At 39.0% G+C, this 24,110-nt stretch overlaps 1 protein-coding gene across 3 annotated transcripts in view; it reads right to left on the reverse strand.

Annotated features, from left to right (window-relative positions):
* Positions 1-1,868: 1,868 nt before the first annotated feature.
* ulk2 (unc-51 like autophagy activating kinase 2) overlaps positions 1,869-24,110 on the reverse strand; it is a 33,374-nt gene continuing 11,132 nt past the window's right edge. The window contains exons 4-27 of one of the 3 annotated variants that reach the window (XM_067450910.1): positions 23,209-23,241; positions 22,110-22,146; positions 20,106-20,279; positions 19,690-19,763; positions 19,470-19,571; positions 19,312-19,370; positions 17,380-17,462; positions 17,254-17,304; positions 17,074-17,162; positions 16,746-16,917; positions 15,068-15,128; positions 12,681-12,830; positions 10,892-11,037; positions 10,684-10,767; positions 9,557-9,828; positions 9,276-9,472; positions 8,147-8,256; positions 7,811-7,945; positions 7,424-7,632; positions 6,362-6,540; positions 6,153-6,271; positions 5,585-5,742; positions 5,361-5,496; positions 1,869-3,740 (exon numbers count right to left, since the gene is read on the reverse strand). In XM_067450910.1, the coding sequence (XP_067307011.1) occupies positions 3,676-3,740; positions 5,361-5,496; positions 5,585-5,742; positions 6,153-6,271; positions 6,362-6,540; positions 7,424-7,632; positions 7,811-7,945; positions 8,147-8,256; positions 9,276-9,472; positions 9,557-9,828; positions 10,684-10,767; positions 10,892-11,037; positions 12,681-12,830; positions 15,068-15,128; positions 16,746-16,917; positions 17,074-17,162; positions 17,254-17,304; positions 17,380-17,462; positions 19,312-19,370; positions 19,470-19,571; positions 19,690-19,763; positions 20,106-20,279; positions 22,110-22,146; positions 23,209-23,241 (2,895 nt within the window). In that variant the 3' untranslated portion in view covers positions 1,869-3,675. Of the gene's footprint in view, positions 3,741-5,360; positions 5,497-5,584; positions 5,743-6,152; positions 6,272-6,361; positions 6,541-7,423; positions 7,636-7,810; positions 7,946-8,146; positions 8,257-9,275; positions 9,473-9,556; positions 9,829-10,683; positions 10,768-10,891; positions 11,038-12,680; positions 12,831-15,067; positions 15,129-16,745; positions 16,918-17,073; positions 17,163-17,253; positions 17,305-17,379; positions 17,463-19,311; positions 19,371-19,469; positions 19,572-19,689; positions 19,764-20,105; positions 20,280-22,109; positions 22,147-23,208; positions 23,242-24,110 lie in introns of all 3 variants that reach the window. The other 2 variants (XM_067450909.1, XM_067450911.1) reach the window with 2 other exon arrangements.

Genomic DNA, 24,110 nt, shown 5'->3' on the forward strand with positions numbered 1-24,110 from the left:
TTTTAAATTTTTTCTCCATTAAATTTGTTATTTAAATATTTTTTTCATTAAAAAAAATCATACAAAAATATATTTATGTATAATTTTTTTAATTTAGTCTAAATTAAGATTGCCTTGTCACTGCAGTCTTGCCTGTCATTCATAAATCATTTTAATAAATCCATTAAATAATCATTAAGTTATGTTCGATATGCTTAAGCAAGGAGGGAATCTTCAGGCTGACATAAAGAAGGGATCGCGAACGCATCTCTCTCTCTCTCTCTCTCTCTCTCTCTCTCTCTCTCTCTCTCTCTTTTTTTTTAATAATGAATTTAAATAAATGTGATAATTTTTTTCATATAAAAACATTTCGATGGCTCTATATAAAGCGACGGTGTGCTAGAACTAATGAGCCGTAACTTACTTCAGCGATTAGCATATGGCTTTGTATCAGTAGAAACTCTGAAGTATATTCAAATGATTGTGCTTTCCCCTCTCATATCCCCCTGAGACAAGAGATTTATGCATTTTATTTCTGGAAAAATTCCTCCTATGATGCAAATTGACGATTTTGCATCATAGGAGGAATGTTTGGCCAAAGGCTAAAGACTACAGCCAGCAGAGGGAGCCATTTCCGCATGTTTTGAACCTGCGCATGGGGGATGGAGATCATACTTAGAGCTCAGCTCACAGCTATAGGCACTCTTTAAATTGAGCTATAGGCACTATTTAAACGGAGCTATGGTGAGCAATGTAAGTCTTTTAACTTCTCAAATTAATTTCTATGAAAGTTAAGCTTGCAAAGGCATGAACTGAAACGTGCCAGACTGAACTCTCGTTGTGAATGAATGCCAGTGTAGTCGCGATTACCTCAGCTCTCATCACGAGAGCTCATCAGCTCATTTATCTGACTCCTGCAGTTAGTGCTCAGTGCTGTGACACTCGCGCGGTGACTCACTCATTGTATTGAACAGACACGTTCAGTTTTTAATTGTAGTGTCTTCTCTAACTCAGTCACAGTAATCAAGTTGGTGGCTCTGGGAATGGCCTCACAGGGTAGCGAAGCATTCTGGGAATTGTAGTCTTTCATCCCCATGAGACAAAAATACATTGTCTGTCTTTTCTCAGTCTAGAAGGCATCAAATTCAAAAATAATTTCACATTTCTATTACATTGATGACCCAGTTTAAATACAGATTCATCTTCCCAGCGCTGAAGTACCCCTTTAAGAAAACAACCGTCATTTTACCCGTCTCTTAAAAAACATCAGTTACAGCTTTAACTTGTTTTTAACTTGGCAAATAACCATGGTATAAGCGGGAGAATCCACGGCTAGCCATGCATTAAATGATTTTAATACACGACCTAGAGGCAAGTTCGTGCATTAAAATCCACTTCACTTCGCATCGTGTTCGGTTCTTCGCCTCTATGCCGTGCATTAAAATCCTTTAACGCATGGCTAGCCGTGGATTATCCCTTACTTATGCTGATATTCATTAAACAAAATATTCTATGGGCTATTCAATTTTTGTGAAAAAATTCCAGAACCCTGTTTTTACAAACGCTGCGGGCAAAGAGTTAAGCTTAAATGACGAATGGGACACTCTACGGTCTTGTGGACTTAACAAACACGCGCACCGCACGTGGCGGCCATTTAAAGTGCAAAAGACTGAAAGTGCACGTGAAGTGTGCCATTTGGAACAAACCCAATATCGTTTCCAAAAACACTTTTTCAAAAGTTTGCGTTTTCAGGCCCCCCAAAAAACTGATGGCGTGAAAATGAACGGCCAAAATGCATTGAAAAAAAAATCACCTGTGCTGCAACTTTCAATACTTCATTTGTAACAAACGCAGCATCATTTTACAAAGCACATAATCGGAGACTCAGATAACAGGATAAAATCGATTTGTTTAATAAAAGCTGTATTTCTACAGTTTCAGACAACATAGATGCCCTTGGTAAAACACAAACTGATTAAAACATTTTGTCACTGAAAGTCAAGGGATAATGAACCTTCAGGCTGCATTGACCGGGATCGTGTCCTGTTGGGCTGTGATAGGCTGGTTGTAAGAGTTTATTCGGAAAGGGAAATATTCAAACCGAAGGGCAAGTACATTCTAATGTTCCACAGGTACATGTGCTCTGTACTAGTCTTCTCTAATGGATCATCTGTACACAGTTCGGATCAGACCTGGATAAGGAAGTCCTACAACTACAGATATGCATGGTTTTGTATAACAAAGTGGCAGAAAGGACATCAGCCTTGTTTTTCTGTACAGTAAAGGCTTTGTAGGCTCACAAGGGGCCATTATTAAAAATAAAAACACAGGCAGAGTGCAGGAGAGAGGGAGCGAGGTGTCCAAAACATGTACAAGTGAAAGTAGACTACCCGAAGTCATGCTTTCAGTTCTTCAGTATCCTGAAACTGGCCACGGCATCTGGGAAGTGCAGTTACACAAACGCTGTCCTGAGCGCTGTGGACGAACGGGGAAAAGCAGAGCCTGGCAGTGGGCCACGCTCTCTCCCATTTACCTGCAACATCCACGTCCCGCACAGTCAATGTATTGTCGTACACAAGATATTCATGGGCGTTATTCAAGAGCTGCCATGCAAAGTGAGGTCTCGAGTCCTACGTGAGGCCTCGAATAATCTGTGAAAGTTGTCCTATTACCTCCACAACGAAATAAAAAAAACCTAAAAACAAGGAAATCTTGTGCTCTTAATTTGAGAGGCAGGGGTGGTGGCGGCAGCATCCACCTTCTTCAATCAAGCTGTTCGCTCGCATTCACTCCAAAATAAAAACATGTAGAATGTACAAGTATTAACAGCTCACGCACGTCGGTTAAAAAAAGCTACAGTATTAATATGAACATAAAAACGTTTCAGTACGGCTGAATCAAAAAGTAAGTTACGACTCAAGTATTTTGACCATTATGTATGATTCACCACGAGGCTGTTATGTGACGCCAGTGTCCAACCTGATGCTCATGGGCCTTCCAGACACTCATTTTCAGAGGATTTCAGATATGGAAATGAGAAGAAACTGGAGCCACACTCTGATCTTAGAGACGGATGGAGGGCTCTCCACCTTCTCCCAGATGTTCTAGGACAAGCGTCGTCCACATCTGCCTCAATAAAGTGCATTTGCTTCAAAACTGATTTTGTAAATACTATAGATTCCTCCTAAGTTCAACCATGTGGCTGTGTATGTGTGGTACCAGTAATTACAGTCCATTATTGGGCTGCACATGACGTCTTTCAACACTATCATCAATAACACTAGCATATCTTTCTAAAACCAATAAATAATCAGAGCAATAGAGTGCAGTATAAAACAATAAGATGAACTGATTTGCATTGACGTTCATTGTTGGGCCTCTGAAGATTCCCAGTCCAAAATCCTTTCAGTTTATGTAAAAAAACAGAAGATGGATCTTAATGCAGGTCCAACAGCTTTTTTCATACTATAAAGTCTCTGTTTAGTTTTCATCTTTGGTAGTGAACTTGTACACATCCTTCTCAAAATGTCGTCTGCAAAAATTGTAATACTTGGTCTGTTGCTTGTGATTGAAAGGAATTAAAAGAAACTGAAAGTGCTTCGACTGCTACAGAACAAAAAACAAGGGATTTGTTTAGTCTTCTCTGTAGTTTGAGAAGATGATGGTCCCTGGAGTGTTTTTCACAGATCACACTCTTTATTCGTACAGGGTAACGGTGCAGTAACACAAAGCAGAGATCCTCCGGTCCACACTGGCCTTGTCTGTGCAAAGAAAACACAAAAAGAAAAGATTAAGCATAAAACAAAGAATGAACAAGATGTACGAACAATTCTGGATCTAAATGATTCCGGTGTTGTTTTAGTATTATTTATATCCTATTATGTGCTTAAAGGCACAATATGTAATTTTCGCCGCTAGAGGTTGTTTATTCAAAAAACAAAGCCGTAGCTTGATAACGCCTTCATTTTGTGGAATCATGGGAATCCTATGGGACTCGGGCAGAAGAGCTAATAAGATTGATTCACATTACTGTAATATGAAGCATGGTGGGGCCGAAAGCCTTTGGAGCGGAATGAGGTCACTGGAGTGATTGAGAGGCTTTTATCATACCACAGTCGCCACTTCCGCTTCTTCCGGCCAAGCATATGTGGGGTAATACAGCTCTGTTTAATCGTATTAAAATAAATTTGAATGTTTTGAAAGTTATGTTATAATTCTACTCTGTGCGTTCACTCGGCGACTGCTATAAGACACTTTTTGCACACTGCAGTGAGCTAGATCGATGATTAGGCATGGTAAAACATGGTACTCGCTGTAATCAAGAAAACAAGATTTAAACAATAAGACTAACAATGATTCATTTTCTATCGATGATTGTATCCAAACAGTTGCTCACCTGTCTTATAAAACACACAATATATTCAAGCGTCTTAGGTGTTTCTATGGTTTCTACAAAATATAACAGAAATATAGGGTACCGGATATGATATCATTTGTAGGCAACGCACAGACATGGTCCATGTCCTGGTTAAAATTGCTTATTTCTTGGGTTTTAAACATTCTTGGGATCATTTGGGATAATGTAAGTACACAAGTCAACAAAATATAACATTGTTCTAGTGGTTTTTGGATATTTGAATCCAAAAATCTTAAATATTATGCCTTTACTATTGATATTTTGAATTAACATATTTTTATATTATCAGATTTTATTTAAATGTTAATCTACATTTTAGAAATTTGATGTGCTTTAGTCATTTTTATTAGGTTTTATAATAATATATCTATTAAGCCATATTATTTATGTTTAGTAATTGCAGTACTTAAATTAAAATGTTGTCATTTACTCACCCTCAATTTGTTCAAACCTGTATGAGTTTCTTTGTTCTGCTGAACACAAAAGAAGATATTGTGAAGAATGATTGTAACAAAGCATATAGAGCAACCATTGACTATCATAGTAGGGGAAAAAATACTATGGTAGTGAATGGTTGTTCTTTCTGCTTTGTTTCAAATATATATAATTCAAAAATATCTTCTTTTATGTTTAGCAGAACAAAGAAACTCATACAGGTTTGGAACAACATGGGGGTATGTTGAAAAGGAAACATTTTTAGTTAACAATAACAACAATGTTCCTTAACAAATCAATAAATCATTCTTTTAGAACTTGTGAAGCGCCAGCCTATATTTGATCCTAACTTTATGCTGAACAAAATTAATAAAAATAAAAATAGTACTGTAGCAATAAAACAACATCCGCAGACAAAACAACAAAAACACTCGGAAAGTGTATTTTTTAGTATTCACTGTTTTTGACTGTCGCTTGAGCAGAAAGGGTGAGCACAAAGGGTTAAAACATGATTTTTAAATTCACTCACATTTGATGACGTTCTCTACATCAGCTGGGTCCTGGAGGATCTTGGCCAGACCTTCCAGCAGCATGGATGCCTTGTTGTAGCGATATGCAATGTCCTCTGTCTGCTGGAACATTTCATCTAGCGCGGCCGACTGCACCTGTCACACACATGCACAAACATGACACCACTGCTAGCTGCTAAAATCACGCAAAAAAAGCAAGGCCACCATGACCATCCTGGCTCACCATCTCTACAGCATGGTTATAAATGAGCTTCTCAGCCGTTACGCTGTTGATCTCGTCCACGAACCGCTGTTTGTCAGAGAAGAAGTGGTTGAGTTTGTCCGTGAGGCGGCGACACAGGGAAATGCAGCTCTTGTAGCGCTCGTTCAGACTCTTGACCACTGAAGTTCAGAGAGAAGGTACATGTCATTCTCGAATTTCATTCGTTACTCTACATCAGTGATTCCTAACATTTTTGACTCCCGTTTAAAGGCCCCCCCAAGATATTTCTGCTACTGCTGCTGTAACAACAAATCTGCTCATTTTCAAACTTTATTTACAGAAACTAGCAGTCTCATGATATATGAAAATAATTATAAATAATTCATTTAATAACTTCAGATGTTTCTTTTCGTTATAAATTCATCAGTCCACCAAGCCCAATTTATTTATTTTTTTGATGATGATGGGAACCCTGCACACAAGTCCTAATAATAATTTTAGGCCTCAAGGGAAGTGGTTAACTATAACAATTCAACTGCACATATACATACACACTTTGTTATCAGTGTCATCAAATGTAGCAGGTCACCTTGTTTGACGGCCGTGGAAGGATTGAGCTTGGCAGACTTGATCTGAGCTTTGGCCAGGTGCAGCGAGGAGGCCAGCAGCTGTGCGGCTTTCATATACAACACCAGCTGCTCCACCTGCCTGTGTGAGATGATGTTCAAAGCATTATATACTGTATGCTATGAGGTCTCATTTTTAAAGGTTGCGTGTGTCCGTGGCCACTGTCCTTACCCCCACTCCTTGCTAAGCTGGCTGATCTGATCCACCACCACGCTATCCTGAGGCGGATAAAGAGAGGCTGCAGACGCACCCAGATCAGGTCCTCCGGATCGTAGAGAAGCGATCTCCAGCACACAATCCGTAAAGGACAGCATCATCCGCAGGTGCATCAAGGTGTCTGTGTGCTCTCGCTGCCAAAAACACACATAAACCTGTTAGTGTTTCCCAAGAAAAGCTTTATCCAGTTCAGACTGTTCTCTGTGTGTAACAGGATGAACTGATGTGTATGAGCAGTATACAGGATTCAACAAAAAGATCCCCAGTGTTATTTTAGTATTACTTATATATTATATAAACTATATACAACTATAGTATTTATATATATATTTTTAAATAGCTTTTATTTTTATATTTTCTGTTGGGGTTTTTTTACATTTTCTATTTAGCTTTTATTATTTCTGTTTTAGTAAACTTAAACGTATGCTATTGCAAACTCATTTTCCCATGAAACATTTATTTTTTTGATTTTAGCTTTGTTTCAATAGTTTTAATTTTGGTTAGACATGTCAAATAGAAATGTTATTGCTGCGTAAGTTAGTCACAGGTCTTTAGTTGGCCAATATTAAGAGTTTTTAATTTAATTACTGGTATTGGCCAATATTGAATATATAATTGTTAATTATCATTTCCCGTATTTTAACATTTTTATTTACCCTTACACGGCACCAAATAATATCCAGTAAGCTACAAAAACATGTATTATGGATTTGATGCTGGCCGGTAACATTCATACTGTATGCCTATCTGAGTGTGGTATAACCATATTAGCGAGTACGGTAATCAGAATAATGAAAATGTAAATTTAAACTGTAAACTGGAGTGAAGAGTTCTTCTCATGTCATTTAAACATCTTACAGTGATTAAAACCGCACTCTGATTATTATAAATAGTCGCATTATTGGTGCACATGTAAACATAGTCATTGTCTTAAAGTAAACACAGACTAAATGATGTCATTAGAAAAATCTAATTCGTTGTGCGACCCCTACTCTACATGTTAGCTCTCTCACCCACCTCCATCAGCGTCTCCTCTGGCAGTTCTGGCGCTTCAAAGGTAATGAATCCCTCCAAGCTGGGCGGAGAGGTGCCGTAAGGGACGTAGCGCAGGCTGCTAGGAGCCGCATCCGCTCCTGGCGAGGAACTGCCGATGGTCATGCCCGGGGGAGAGCCCATGTACACCTTTCCGCTGGTGGAGCACAGCGAGCCGGCGGAACTGTTGGAGCCTACTGCGGACACATAGACACACAGAAATCAGCCACATGGTCCTTAGAGACTACTTGAGTAAATAATCTATACGTTTCAGGTTAATCTTGACCATCGGAAGGACAGAGGCATTAAACATGTAGTGTGGCAGCTGAAGCAGTGGTGTACGGGGCGGGTTTATGAGGTGAAGCCCCTCACCTGAGGTGGTGCGCGGGCGGGAGGCGAGATGGCTGCAGGTGGGAGGGGTGCTGCTGTTGGGAGGCGAACCCACCGTGAACACAACGTTGCGGGGACTTGCCCCGCCCGCTGCCAAACCGCAAGTCCCTGGCGGGGCTGGGAAGGGATGCACACACAGGGGTCACTCACAGGCTAACACATACAAACACTGGCAGCCAATCAGAGCACTTCATGCAGGCCAATAGCTTTCAGGAGAAGCTCAAATGATGTCAGTGGGGTTACACACAAAATAAAATATTATTGGTATTAAAAACTGGACTTTACGAAAAACCATAGCAAAATGATAACGGGGGCTACCTGTGTCCATGGGCCTCTCGGTGTTGAGGCTGTCTGTGCTGCCCTTGTATGGCTGTCCTCCCAAAGTGATCCGCACCGGCGGCTCAGACAGTCTGCCTGCACTTACAGACCTGAGGAAATTAATAAGTTTAGCTTAATTTTATATGCATAAGAAAGGGGTCAATGGCATGATACTTATTTCTTGTGCAAATCTATTAATTTATTCAAATACATTAAAAAAATGCAAACAACAATATCAATGCATTCCTTCTTTGATTATATTTTTGTATATTTGTGAGGGGCATAAAGTCATAAATGTCAGTGTCCTGGTAGAATAATAAAAAAAGTCAATTGTCCCATTATTAAATTTAAAAAGCCTGAAAGGAAAGTATTAATTCTTAAGTATGTTTCATAAAAAATAATAAATAAGCAGTTATTTCAGTGAAATAACCCTAACATGCCGGGGGGAAACATAAAACAGGAAATAATAAAAAACATTTCATCCTTTGCATGCTTCCTAAATAAAAGTATTAATTTATAAAATAAAAATATTAATTTTACTGACCCCAAATATTTAAAGGACAACTCCGGTGAAAAATGAACCAAGGGGTAATTGACACGAGTCAAGCCACGAACACTGTGCTAAGTGATGAACTGTGAGTTGGAATCTCATATGGTCCGTTGTTTCCGGAAGAAAGCACTGATAATAAAATAATGTGAAAAAAACTGAACGCAACCAGCTCACTTAGCACAGCGTTCATGGCTCGACTCTTCGAGACTGGTTTCCAAGATGGCTCCTGTCCGTAAACTGGTAATGTACTGTCTTTATAAAGTATCTCCTTATTAAACTGTTTGTACACTTACAAAGTTCTCAATGCTTCGGTTTGCATGTAAGGACCCTCGTTATGCTACCGTGTTGGTGTGAGGCTATTTTGAGCCTTGTTAGTGGTATTAACTAGCGATTTAATTGGACTTATTCTATGCCCCATACACTAGCGTTATAAGTGAATCTGTTTTTAGAGATAAAACTCTTTACATTCGATTTCCATGAAAACGCATTCCAGAGAACAATTTACTCAGTAACCATGGTGCATTTTTCACCTGAGTTGTCCTTTAAACAGTGGTGAATGTTACTATGCATATGCCTGACCTGCCAAAGGAAGTCTTGCTGGCCTCTGGAGCAGGCTGTTGGCTGCTGGGATATGCCAAGCAGTGATGTGCGCAGAGGTCCCGTCCATCCATCAGCATCCTGATTGGGGAGGGGCTGTCAGCTATACCCTGCTGAGAGGCCAGGGCCAGGAGGTTGCACGAGGCTTGGGTTTTAGGAATTTTGAACGGAGCGGTTGCCTATATGACAAGAAATGATTATTAATACCAAAAGCTCTTGATCTAGGCCAGAAAGACATTTACCTGACACCTCCTACCGCTTACCTTAGTGGGTGAGCCGATGATGGTGGGCAGCGGTGACTTTGTTAGCCAGTCAGAGGTGCGAGGGGAGGAGCCGAGGTGCTTGGTTGGGGAGGTGCCTAGATTGCTGGGGCGACCGAGTTGAGGGGAGTGGCTGGTGGGGTAGGCGGATGAGGTGGGGTGTACGGGGTCAGACAGCTGCTTGTGTAGCTTCTGCTTGTTCTGGTAGATGTCAGTCAGCGTGGGCGCACTCTGAAGACGAGTGCCCAGTAACTGAGAGGACGGCACAGGGGAACCTAAAACATAAAATGTGTCCTTGTTTTAAATTTTTTATTTAAAATTGCAATGAAATGAAAGCAGCAACAGATATTTTCTTCCAAATAGTAATGTAAATATGAGTGTAACAGACTGTTACTGATTGAATTGTGTGGTGTGGGCATTGCAATCAAAATGATTGGAGAAGACCTGTATACTTTCACCTGAACGTTTTTAGGATTCGCTTTATTTTAAGGTATAATATTAATGTACTTGTAATTAAACATTTCAGTGCTGAGTAATATGTACTTAGGGTTTGATTTAGGTTAGTTGCACGTAATTATGCATTAATCACTGATATTATTATAGTAACTACATGTAACAAGAACACTGTAAAATGTTACCCATTTTTTTTTCTTCTTATAATAAGATCTGCAATAGATTTTTATTTCATGCTGACATTTTGTCACTATGGCTCCTTAGATGCTACATGATTCAACCACTAGGTGACACTGCAGTTTATATATTTGAAATGTGTACATAAGACTTCAGCCAATTGCAAGTGTAAAACAAGGTCACTGAGTTTGTCTGTTGCTGGTTAGACACATTTATTGAGTTCACAGGTTTGAAGGTTTATGGGTTTGAAGAGGCCTCACACAATATCTCACGAGGCACACTGTTTGTTACAACATGCATTGTTCCTGATCGCTTGTTAAGTTCTCAGCCATAACGAGCAGCTGTCTCTATGGAGATTAGGATAACACAGACATGCTGTGACCCACCCGGAGAAAGCGACTGTTGCTACTGCTTTTGAGACTGTTAATGGTACAACACTTTGAAGAGGAAACATGAGTTCTGTGGGTTCTTTCGTGTCAATCTTTGGCATATAAACTCACCGCCTGAGGAGCTGCGACTGCGAGCCTCATGGCTCTGGGGGTGTCCGCAGCAGCAGTGGCCAAGCTGCTCAGGAATAGTGCCCACTGGGAAATTGCACACAGAAACAGACAGACACATATAAAATGGGCATGTCAGGACATGTCAATCTTAAAAATACATAATTTCCTAGTTAACGTAAAAAACAGGATTTACAGTGGCAACTCTTACCCAGTGGAGAGGGAGAGTAGGGCCGGGAACTGCCCGTAGAGAGACGTCGTCCCACAGCTTGGACCGTATCTGCAGGGCTTGGTGACCCAGACACCATTTTAGGGAAGCCCATGGGGCTTGTGTTAGAGCGCCGCACTGTGCCTGATCTGTACACAAAAACAGATCAGATCATTAAAAAAAACATCATACATTTGACAGCCATACAATTGTATTTTACTGAAAGTTTTTCTTAGCACAGAATGTCACTTTTCATAACCGACAATTAAGCAATTATGATAAATCAACTGGTTGCATGTTATTTTATTGGATATATGATGTCCGTTCTCCTCAAGATCACACAGGTGTCCCAAGAGAGTAACACACGGGTGTAGTTCATCCCATTAACTATGAATTAAAATCATTAAAGGATCCTAAAAAAAATCATGGTTTTCACAAAAATATCAAGTAGCACAATATTGATGATACTAAGAAATGTTTCTTGAGCAGCAAATTAGCATATTAGAATGATTTCTGAAGGATTGTGTGACACTGAAGAAGACTGGAGTAATGATGCTGAAAATTCAGCTTTGCCATCATGGAATAAATTACATTTTAAAGGAACTGTTTGTAAAAAATGTATTTCAATTATCATAAAATGGTCCTGATATGGCACTAGACATTAAGAAATCATGTTAATTTCAAATACTTATATCACTGACAACAGTAATCCGGCCAGGAAATTGTCATTTAAAAGTTGTTGTTGCAGCCCTCAACTGATGTTGACATGCTGTGTTTTGGCCTGAAGCTCCACCCACCACCTATCTACCAATCACAAAGTCAGTACTGTTTCAACATCCCGGTTGCCAGCTCTGCTCGTTACCACGGCTGCAGCTACAAACGTTCCTGCTGGATCCTGCAGCCAATCTGGCAACCTCGAGTCAGGGGGAGGGGGAGAGAGGTGATACACTGCTCTATAGTCATTTAAATTGATTGCAGTACCAGTTTTGTCCAAAATCTTACATACACTTCTGTTAAAATATATTCAAATAGAAAAAAAGTTATTTAAAATTGCAATAATATTTCACAATATTACAGTGTTTACTGTATTTTTGATCAATAAATGCAGCCTTGTTGAGCATAATTGATTAAAACATCAAAAATCTTACCAACCCTAAACATTTGAATGGTAAGGAATTTTAGTGTTTTTTTTGTCAATTGTACATGAAAATTTTTTTGCAGGATGTCCTCTGTCATCAGTGTTATTAGGGTAAGAGTTCCTCACATTTTCTTTAACTAGAGTGAGATACTCAATATTCCTGCCTTTTCAAACAATTCATAATTTAGCTTAATGCAACAAAAACAAACACCCCTGCCAAAGCTGGTTAAGCTCATGAATAATAAATAGTTCAGTGCACTGGCACCTGGAAGACAATCATGACTCAAAGATCCGGTCTGAATCGGTGCCCGGGTGCCACTTCACCATCACTGTGACCGAGGTGCCTTACAGGGTGATATAATGTGAACCAGCCTGGCCCAGGGCACAAGGAGAGCAAGGCTGTTGTGGTGAGATTAATCAGTTTGTGTGACGCAAGGCAGGTCAGAGTGAAGTAGTCTAAGCAGCTGTTAAGGCCCGGCGTGATTAATAGGGGCACGCAACGGTCATAATCTCCAGGATCTCCCAGACACCTGCCTGAAGACCCTAAACCCATCTGTTTTTAAAGAAAATCCCACCTATCATTTATCACTTATTTTAAGTAATGAGTTATACGAATCAGGTGATAGATCTTTACATAGTTGTTGGATGTCTTACCTGGGAGAGCCATAAAGCGTTGTGGTTGGGCTGCTGGAGAGGTTCTGTTTGATGCGCTGGTAGTTTCGTACTTGTGTGGGCACAGGTATTGGCGTGGTCTCGCTTCGTGGAGACACCATAGGGGTCTGTCCGGTGGATGGCTGTGGTGGCCTGAGAAACCCAGAAAACAAGGTTGTAATCCAGTCAGAATGCTTTTCCAAACCCATTTAGGCAATAAACCTTGACAAAATCCTCAAGAGCAAAGTCTCCTACAATGCGATAACTAAATGTAAAGAGCGAGAAGTTTCCAACTTTGTCAAATGAGCTCAGCAAAATCCGTTTCTGCTCAAGGGCATGGCCGAACCACAAGGGGTGGAGCTACAGTGTAAACACAAAACCCTGACCAATCAGTAAGGAGAAGGGAGGAGCCGTGGGTGGTGCTTTTTAGGCAGTGGCACGTGCTTGGTCCACCTACCTTCAGCAGTCACAGACAAAGAAAACAAAACAGCTCGTTCTTATTTTATCAGGAACACAATGTTTTCTCACAGATGTCATGACTGGGTCATGTATGGGAGGTGTGCGCGCACTATGCAAAGGTCTGATAAGAAGGAAGGGGAGCTGAAAGGGAGAAAGGAAGCTGCACATTACTGTTTTGAGCTCCAGTCTCCTGGATTATGTAATGAGGGAGGGAAGAGTGTGGGCTACACGTGAGCGGTTAACCAGGCTGCACAACAGCCGCACACAAAGAGAGTTCCTTTGTTTGACCCAGAGTCAGTTCAGCATGGCACAACAAACCAAACAGGACATAAATGATGAGGCTATATATATATAGGGCTCAGAAAGAAATACAGGAAAAAATAATACAGCAAGAACGCATTGATCAAAAGTGACAGTAAAGACATTCATAATGTTACAAAAGATTCTATTTTTAAAAAAATGCCGTTCTTTTGAACTTTCTACTCATCAATGAATTGTGAAAACAAAAAAATCTATCACTGTTTCCACAAAAATATTAAGAACAGTTTTCAACATTTATAATAATTAATCAGCATACTAGAATGATTTCTGAAGGATCATGTGACACTGAAGAATTCAGCTTTATCATTACAGGAATAAATACCATTTTAAAATATACCAATATTTTAAATATACTATAAATATAAATATATTTTAATATACCAGAAAACTGTTATTTTAAATTGTAACAATATTTCAAAGTATTACCGTTTTTACTGTAATTTTCAACAAATACAGCATACAATTCTTCTCACTTAAATCTTCAAAAACAACACTGTTAATTTTCATCTTTAGCAAATCTCAAAATACGGTACATTATAATGTCGTTGTGAATAAATTCACTTGTAGCATTTAAAACTAAATACATTTGTAGTGTTTTATTTTTAATTTTTTTAAACAAAATTGTATCCATTTTAATATTTGCCATTTATTGGTTATCAGATGGATTATTTTTATTTTATATGGGTGCATTACTTTCAATATTTTTCAAAATCATAAAATCAGATTCAGTCAAGCGAATCTAAACTTTTGGCTGTTAGTGTATATGTGTGAAAAAGAATAAGCAGACAGAGAGGAGACAGTGAAGGTGTAGTACGCCTCGCTTGTTCAAGAGAGTCAAACAGAAAAACCACAGAGCAGAAGGAAGTGTCTCCGAGTAGATGCACCGGCTCACACCAGCAAAACAGCCTTTTGACATGAGTAGCAGACAAAAAAGGAGAAGCATATGAATGTTTTAACTGTCACTCTGTCAGATCCACTGCGTTACTGCACAATGACAAACGTCTAGACACAAAACAGTCAATGGATGTTTTTATCTGCACCTCTGGACAAAAATAGAGGTCGGTTCACAAGTAAACAGTGTGGAAACCGTTTCAGATCACATGCAGATGGGAAGAAATGACAGCAGGGTGTCTATTCTTAGGGCAGGAGCACAAACACAAACACACATTCGCTCCCACAGGACTCATTCACCAGCCATGTGATTCACTTCTCACTGAGCCACACCAGCTTTGTCCTGCAATAACAAGTCACACCACCCAGAGTCACACAACCGTGAACTTGCCCTGGCTTTCACCTCCATGATTAAATATTTTGGGAGTAGAAGGCACCAAAAATACCTCCAATGACATCAACGAAACAAACAGATCAGTTTTCTAATCCGTAACTCCATATTTCCATGATGCAAACAGACAAAAAGAGATCAAGATCGTTTACCCAGAGTTAATATTCCTGTCTTTCTGTCGGACTTGACTGTGAACTGTGTATCTTTGGCTAACCCTTGACTAACATTTGCACAGCTTGATGCAGGTACACATTCATGTGTGAAGGTTTGTGGTTTGAAAGCATTGTAATGCATTTTAAGTGAAACATTTCATTGATGTCACACTCACCCTCCACACAGAAGGAATTCACTGGACGGCCTGCGGCCCACTGCCCCCATCGGAAGGTCATCTAAGGAGAAGAGAAAGAAAGAAAGTCATGAGAACTACATAAATACACAGTCTCACATACACCAGCAAATCACAGCTTGTGAGAACACAATCAGCACTGGGAGGCTTTCAAAGTGCTGACTCAGCTGACACCTCTCTATATGCTAAAACACACATGCAAACAGCTTCAGCAGCTGCTCAAATCTAGTGATTAGTGTGTGGTCCAGGTAAAACATACGTTACGGGGACAAAATGACAAGATCCAAAACTCTGTACTGATTTCTGTGGTATAAATATATATTTTGTGAGATTTAGGCTTAAAGGGCAAAAAGGCTTATGTTAAAAAATTATTTTTAGTTATTATAATTAGAAAAATATAATTATTTCAAGAATTATTCTCTGATAAATTGTAAAAAAAACTAAACCATTCTTAAAAGATTCTACTTAATATAAAAATATTAATAATTTACAAAATCGTTTATATACTATTTTAAGATATTAAGAGAAGAAAATATAAATCAGATTAAGTGTTTTTCTTGTTTTCAGCATAAAAATCACATTTAGCTAAATTTAGGATTCAAATGAAAATAAACAGTTTTTAAATTGTATATTGTTTTGCTTAAAGAATAAAAATAAAATAAAATAAAATAAAATAAAGAGTGTATCATAAAAATATCATTAATTATATTATCTCACATTGAAGGTGGGGAAAGTGCTTTCTGGTAACCGTTGTTGTTATTTCAAATCACTATAGCACTGATAGCTCCGCCCCACACACGCGTAACCCAGGCAACGACTATGGCAGAATTTCTGTGTTACTAATCCAGGTCGAATATTCAATGAAAAAGTCACCCCTTCTATCACAAAAACACAAACCGTTCTAATGAACAACTTAATAGCACACGAGAGTGACAGTCCAACTAACGCCATCTTACAATTATGACCGGTTAATGGTTATATAGATCATGAAAAGAGGAAACAAACATATATAAGGAGTATAGTATCTTACTTGTCGGAAACATATTGTAAACTAACACTTTAAACAGACAGTGAGGAGATTTAGTTGCTCCATACGGTGTGGAAATGAACGGGTCTTTATCATCGCTGAAGTGAGCGACAATACGATCGCAAATGAACAAACAAGCGAGCATGACACACGAGCATATTCAAGCAAATGTCCGTTGTGTGTTGTGTTTTGAATAATGACGTGCACTGAGCTCTCTTCATCATTAGAAGACACACCCCATACCTGCTGATTGGCTACAAGTTTGTTATTGGACTCGGCCCCGAGTCTGTTTTGTAAAACAGTTTTGAAATAACACTTACCCCACCTTTAAAGGAACTGTATGTAAGATTGTGGCCAAAACTGGCAATGCAATCACTAAACACTACACTGCAATTACTGTAGAGCAGTGTATCCCCTCTCCCCCTCCCCCTGAGTCAAGGTTGCCAGATATGCTGCAGGATCCAGCAGGAACGTTTGTAGCTGCAGCTGTGATAACTAGAGCAGATCTGGCAACCCTGATGTCGAAACACTACCGACTTCGTGATTGGTTGATAGGTGGAGGCGCCTTAATAAAAAATACTTTTTTTTTTTGCAGTGTATGCGCTGTGTGTTCGGTGATGTAATGTGACTCACAGGACTGCTCTGCGGAGAGATGGGGCACCAGCACAAAGTCGTCCGTGTCACAGGAGGAGTTCTTGCTGCTGGTGCTGCCGCCCGATTCTTTGGACAGCTGCAGGTAGTTGGGAGGGCCGAGAGGTGGAGAGGACAGCACGTCCTCTGGGAGAGTCTGCATGTCTGGCAGGGACTGCAACACAAAGGTGGAGGTAAACGCTGGATTACCTCGAGCTGAGTCAGTGCTATTAAATCTCTCAATGCTGCAATCATCTCATGCAACACCTTAGTTTAGGAGTTGCTCATGTCTGTGACAACACATTCATCAATGACAATGTAAGGAGCTTACTGGAGGAGAGACGTAACGACAGGAAGGAGAGCTGCCGCACGTGCTGTCTGAGACCAAGCCAGAGCATGTGGGCACTGGCACAGGGCATGCTGGGTAAAAAAAACAACAACAAAAAACAGCAGCTTTAGTGTCCAGCCACACTTTATTCATCGAATTTGCTCAACAAATGTTCTTACTTACATTTTTTAATAGTTGATATCGATTCCAAGAAAGGATGACTGAAGAAAGTGTCTGCAGATAGAACATATGAGAATGAAGAAAAGGAACAATAAGGTGGAAATCCTCCCACAACAGAAATACACTGACCAAAATCCATCCGATCCTTCTGGTTCCTCTGGAGCAGCCCCAGCAGCAGATCTTCCAGTTGAGGAGACGTCTCTCTCGGGATGCTGTCAACAGAAAGATATTTAGTCAATGACTGGCCATATCAAGATTATTGGATTAATAATAAATTATAATCAAAAATGTTAATGAAGAGGTTTTTTTAATTTCAGCAAATTTGTGTACATACACTGGTAACACTTTAGAATAAAGGTCCTTAGTTAACAGTAATTGAAGTATTAAACTAATATGAACTAACCATGAGCAGTTCATTTGTTACTGTATTTGTTCATGTTAGTTAATACAAATCCAGCTGTTCATGGTTTGTTTATGTTAGTTCACAGTGCATTAACTAATGTTAACAAGATTTTAATAATGTATTAGTAAATGTGCAGTTCATTATTAGTTAATGTTAATTAATGTAGTTAACTAATGTTAACTAATGACCATTATTCTTAAGTGTAACCCATAAACTAATGTTCATGAAATTTGAACACTTAAACACTAATGTTTAAAATTGTGCTGTAATTTTAAAATGAGAGGAGATCGTGCCTTTTCTGTGGCAGGTCCGAAACTCTGGAATAGTCTTCCACTCCATGTGAGATCAGCTCCTTCATTTGCTGTTTTTAAGTCTTATTTAAAAACGTATTTATTTTCTTTAGCATTTGATTAAGTAATGTTTGCTTGGGTGTATGCAATATTAGCTACATGTACATTTTAATGTTTTATTTCTGTAAAGCATTTTGGGGCAATGGATGTTGCTTAAAAACGTGCAATATAAATACATTTAGTTGCTTGCTTCATAAGTTTAGGGTCGGTAAGATTTTTAAATATTTTTAAAAGAAGTCCCTTTTTCCTCACCAAGGCTGCATTTATTTGATCAAAAATACAGTAAAAACAGTTATATTGTGAAATATTATTATAATTTAATACAACTGTTCTCTATTTTAATACATTTAAAATTTGTATTTATTCCTTTGATGGCAAAGCTGAATTTTCAGCACATAGTGGGCGTTCCCACTAGTGGTTGCCTAGTAACATTTATGAATGACATTTGCTGATGTTATTCCATGCTGTAAACATTAAATCAGTTTTCTTGCCACTAAAAACAAGCATTTTGGAGGGAAAAGACTAAATATAAATGGAATCCATACATAAAATGCTTAATACTGAAGATGAATGAGAAACAGCAAGTGCTCTTTGCCATCGTGTCCATTTATCTGCAGAGAAAGTGCAAGCACCAGTCTATCTGGATTTACGTCGGCGCAGGGATGTATAATAAATTATAGGAAAGTTGCTAACTTTTCCTCCCTGACACTCCACTACAGGATATAGAGACAAGATCAACTTTTCCCTCAAACACACCTGATTTCACTCACATTGGTCATTGCTTCTGAAAGTTGTTCTTCGTTTGCATAAAATTCAACATATCTCAACTTTGTTGCATCACTGAACAAACCTACATTCTGTCACTAATGGTCACCTAATGGCCCACAGACATCGCCAGCACTCCATTGAAATCAACAGGATCATGCCGCTATGTCACTGACAGTGTGAACAAAGCTTAATATGCTAATGTGGTGTTCAAGAATAATGTTGAAAACAGCTGTGCTGCTTAATATATTTTGGAAACTGTGATACAGAAATCCTTTAATGTGTTTTAAGTCTTTACTGAATTTTTATGTCAGTCTAATGTGTCCTGTAAACAAGCAATACTTTATTTTAATTTTTTTAATCGCACCGACCCCAAACTTTAGAACAATAGTGTATTCTATTGGCCTCGCTGTTATTTAGGTATCAGGTAACCCAAACAAAATGTGGAACAATGGTGGTTTCACTTTACAACACATTGTGGTGTTTCATATGACGCAGATGAAACACAACGAAAGAAAACAATAAAACAATCAGTGTTCTTACTTTGGCACCAAACTCTTGTTCTTCTCATAGAACATCCTCAAGTCCTGGGGACTGTTAGCCTGGTCATATACAAACATAAAAAGCCATTAAATCACAACATTTAAATCAGAATCAGCTAATATATGATCTCACTTTAGCTTCATTGCCATGAACTTCACCTGGAAAGGTGGCTTTCCCACGAGGCACTGGTAAATGACAGTCCCAATGCTCCACAGGTCAGCTTTGGCATCATAGTTCTGGGACATGATCACCTCTGGGGCCTGTAAAGAGAGTGATAGATTATAGATTATGCGGACATGATGCTGCCAAATTCTCACACCGCGGATGTATTTCACAAATCTGAGACAGTGAGACTAGATTCAGCATGTGGCTACTGACCATGTACATTGGGGATCCACACAATGTGGCTGCCATCATGTTGCTCTGGAGATATCTTGCAAAACCAAAGTCAGCTGTTAAACAAAGAGAACACCGGTGTTATTAATAGCAACATACTGCTGTATGAGAGTCACGACGTATAACTTCTGCACAGACTGAGACAATGGAAACAAAGTACCGGCTGTGTAAGAGATCAGAGGGCGGAAAGTGTATGATGCTATTAAATAGACTGTTGGTTATGAAATATTGAGTACATACACAGTGGACTACAAACATCATGAGATATTTATTCCCTTGTTTAAGTTTTAATTTTGTATCCGAGATTTGGAATGTGCTCTCAGACATTTGAATTATACTGTAGATACAATACTCTATATATAGTCATTTCAGCAACAAATCGTTCTGGAGAGTGTTACCAATCTTGATGCGTATGCCGCTAATGCTGGACTTCTTTCGGCCCGTGTAGGACAGCAGGATGTTCTGAGGTTTGAGGTCTCTGTGAATGATCCCCTTGCTGTTGAGGATGCGCATGGCTGCCGCGATCTGCTGTAGAAAGACCCTCAGTGTGTCCTCTCGCAGAGTGCCCTTGGCTGGAGGAGCAAAGACAATTTACCGCTGAGAAACATGGCTATAAAATCCATTAAGACATTCTATAAAAACCTCAATTAACCAGAGAGCTTTGCAGCCGGTATAACCGCTTACACACATCACACAATGTTTCTAAACAGGACACTTGCTGAAAATCAATTGGCTTTATGTGTCAGTAATTTCAGTAGGAATCCACATGATTGTGAATTTCCTCATGTAAATTTCGCATCAAGTTCCAGCTGGTTGCAAACTAACTGTGTTGACCAACAGAAAGCTGCTTGGTTTGAAAGTGACTTCAATGGAAGCTTAGCTTTATACATCACTAGACTATTGACTGTAGGACAAACTTTTGCTAATGTAACCACATTGTAACATTATGTCTAAAGGATTTTAAAGGATACAACAGACAAAATTATATTAGTAAAATGATAGCAAAAGTAATAATGTAGAACTGAGCATAATTAGAAAAATGCAGACTGACTATTGAAATGTCCAATAGTCCAAAAGTAAGATTTGATTAATTTCTATGATTTTTCATCAGACCTGGCTGGGACAGTAATTCATAAGCATAATGCAACCTTTTCTGTGGACGAACACAAAAATGTATACATTTTATATTTTTTCTGAATTAAAAAAAATATTTTATTTTATATTGACTGTTATTATCGTACAGTTCTCATTTAAATTAGTAATTTAGACATACTAGCCAAAAAAATTATACAATTGTTCTAAAATTACACAAGAAACTCATTCACATGGCATTCATGACAAAACATTACCCGTTCTTACTGAGAGATAAAAGTTTTAAACATTTGAAGCGCAATTTTAAATGTTTGAGTTTGCGTAACTATTGCAAAAGAAATAAAAGTTATTGTAAAAAAAAATAATAATAATTAAAAATAGTGATTGCCAAATAGGTCAAGTGACAGTTCCGTCAACTAGTCCGAAACTCTCCGTCACTGGCCGAGGACAACGGGCCACCCTAATGAGCACTTGGAGGGTGGTTAATGAATTCTGATGAACTAGGAGGATGAATTTGGATGAATAAGGATGTACGCTGCACTGAGCTAATACAAGACAATCAGAGTCATGTTCTCTAGGCCCCTGATCGGTTGGCATGTTAAAATCAGAAGCTGCTCAGGGATTTTACATGGAGTGATGGCGCTCTGGGCCCCTGTTAGAACCAAACTGGTGTAATCCACTGAGCTGTTAAGAGGATTGCCTTCACTCAATCTGCTCTGTAAACAAAGCAATTATTATCGCAATGAACCTCGTACTGATCCCAAAACAGTGTTTGGCATAGCTGTAGCTGCGAGGTTGTATAACTAAGAAACGGTTGCATAATTAAACAGGGAGAAGGGTAAGAGGCCAAGACCATGGTTACACAAAGATAACGCTCTCTCTGAACATAAGAGGTAACAGTCCAGCCAACATCACACGCCCAAAGTAAATGGCACCAGAGTCACCTCTGTGTCACACACTCAGTGAAAACATGGTTTATAAACCAGATTCCTCTGACGGAACAAAGATAAACACCAAACTACAGTACGCAGACAATGGGTATGTGGACAAACATCTATGATCTGTAAATTTATATGATAATGGAGGCAGCAGTGACTCTCTGAGTGTTGGCGGTAAGTGTGCTTTGAGATTGAGCCCTGGAGACAGACACTTCAAGTCTAGCTCACTTAGAAATGCATCCTTGTTTTAATATGCACATAAACTTTAGAAACCCATTTAAAGGTGGACTTCGCTTAAATGTGCTTAATAACAATGCTGTTTTCATTTGAGCAGCCTGACCAAATGATGCGTTTACCTCACAAGCTGCTTACCTTGCAAATAGTCCGCCAGGTCTCCACCATTGCAGTACTTGAAGAGGAAACAAACAGAGAAAATAAAACTCAACGTTGACACCAACAGAACAATAAAAAACTATGTAGGGGCTTGAGGACTGGATATGGGCTGCAGGAGGAGGAAGGCCAGTTTACACACACACACACACACACACACACACACACACACACACACACACACACACACACACACACACACACACACACACAAACATTAATGAATCTGAATAAGTCATGCAGTATTATGGGACTGTCAGCATATATTGGGAGCCAGTAAATTTCCACATCATTGATGGCGGGAGAGAAATAGCTCTGAGCATACAGAGGCAGATAACATGACATAACATCTATAAAACTCTGAACTGAACATTAGGACCTATATTGCAGGCTTTTGAAAAAAAACAACAACACAAAAATATTGGATCTGACTCGCAAGACTGTATCATTCTACAGAATTAATCAAAAAGAGCCATTTTTAATGCTTTTAGTTTTAGTTAGCTATGATAAACCTGATCTATACATTTTATATGTCATTAGTTTACATGATTTATTAATATTTTATTAAGTAAAAAATATTTTGTATGATTAAATATTATTTAAAAAATAATATTTTGGACCTGGGCCCGTGCGGTTCTCGGGTTAGACCACAGGTTTTCGGATCGAAGCCAACCCAAGACCTCTAGAGTTTGAGCCAAACTCTAGCTTCAAAACCCTCTCAGGTCACAAAGACAGGTCACAATAAATAATACTCAGAAGCCAGCAGGTTCCATTATCAGAAGGTACATACATGAGAAGTGTTGGACTGATATTACAAGCTAAAGATAGTTAATATTAAAGCTCTTGAAATTGTTTTTAAGAGAAGCTTTCCCTGAACAGATATTTTTAGTTTGGCCTCTTGATGTGTTTGTTTCTCCTTCAGAGGCTGCAGTGTTGTAGGCTAGCAGTGTTGGGCAATACTAGAAAGAATAGCCATGAAACATTAGGCACGCTGTGGCCTCATGACTAAAACAAGAGCATGTGGAAGAGAGAAACAAGAGAAAGGGAGAGATGGAGGGGTGAATACATGCTTTAAACTCACCTCCATAACCAGGAATACAGAACTTGGCGTTTCCTGAATAAAGAAAAACAAGACAAAATTTTACTCATAAACAGCACATAACAGCGAACATCCATCAACGACACTGATTTGTTTGCACACAGGTTCATGTCCTCCAGCAATCAGGTGGTTGCGGAAATCCAGGCACGTGCGGAAAATGAAGACGACTCATGTTTCAAATCCTGGCATGCAAACATCCTGGTGCCGAAACCATTAAGACACACTAGCTTTATAACAGGGTTGCTGTGTCAATACTGAAGGAATTAGACGTGGAATGCTGGCCAAACAAAAAACATGCGACCCCTGATTGGGAAGTGGGCTGTTAAGGTAATCAAGACAAGCCACCAATCTATAGAACTTCCTCCACCATCGGATCTGAAAATGTTATGATTCATGGTAATATTCAGTGAACTGATGTTGGCAGCCCATTAATGCAGTTGTGATGGACTGATCCATTAACAAGGGAGTGCGGCCATTTTATGTGCTGCTCATAAGTGGTTGCCTGTGGAGAGTGTGTGTGCAGAGTTTGTAATAGTGGCTAACACTCCATCTGCCCACATCCCCTCTCGTTCCTCATTACTATGTCTAAATCTCCACTGGACTTTTCCTTAATGGTTTTGCTACATTTACCTTAATTTTACATTTAGATTACTTCCGCCATTATGTAACATTTTTGTTAAATTTATAATCTTTTTGTTAATCTTTCATTTTGAAATTTCGGTAACCGAAAATATATTTGCCAGAAAAAACAAGCCAAAATAAAAACAGAATATTCTGTTTTTCAGGACAGAATATGAAGGACTGAAATCATTGGCCAAAACAGTGACTTTTAATCAGCGCATGGTTTGACTTTGACTAGACTTGAATGTCTATTTTATGCACAA

Source organism: Pseudorasbora parva, chromosome 8 (genome assembly GCF_024679245.1).
Source record: "Pseudorasbora parva isolate DD20220531a chromosome 8, ASM2467924v1, whole genome shotgun sequence".
Taxonomy (NCBI): domain Eukaryota; kingdom Metazoa; phylum Chordata; class Actinopteri; order Cypriniformes; family Gobionidae; genus Pseudorasbora; species Pseudorasbora parva.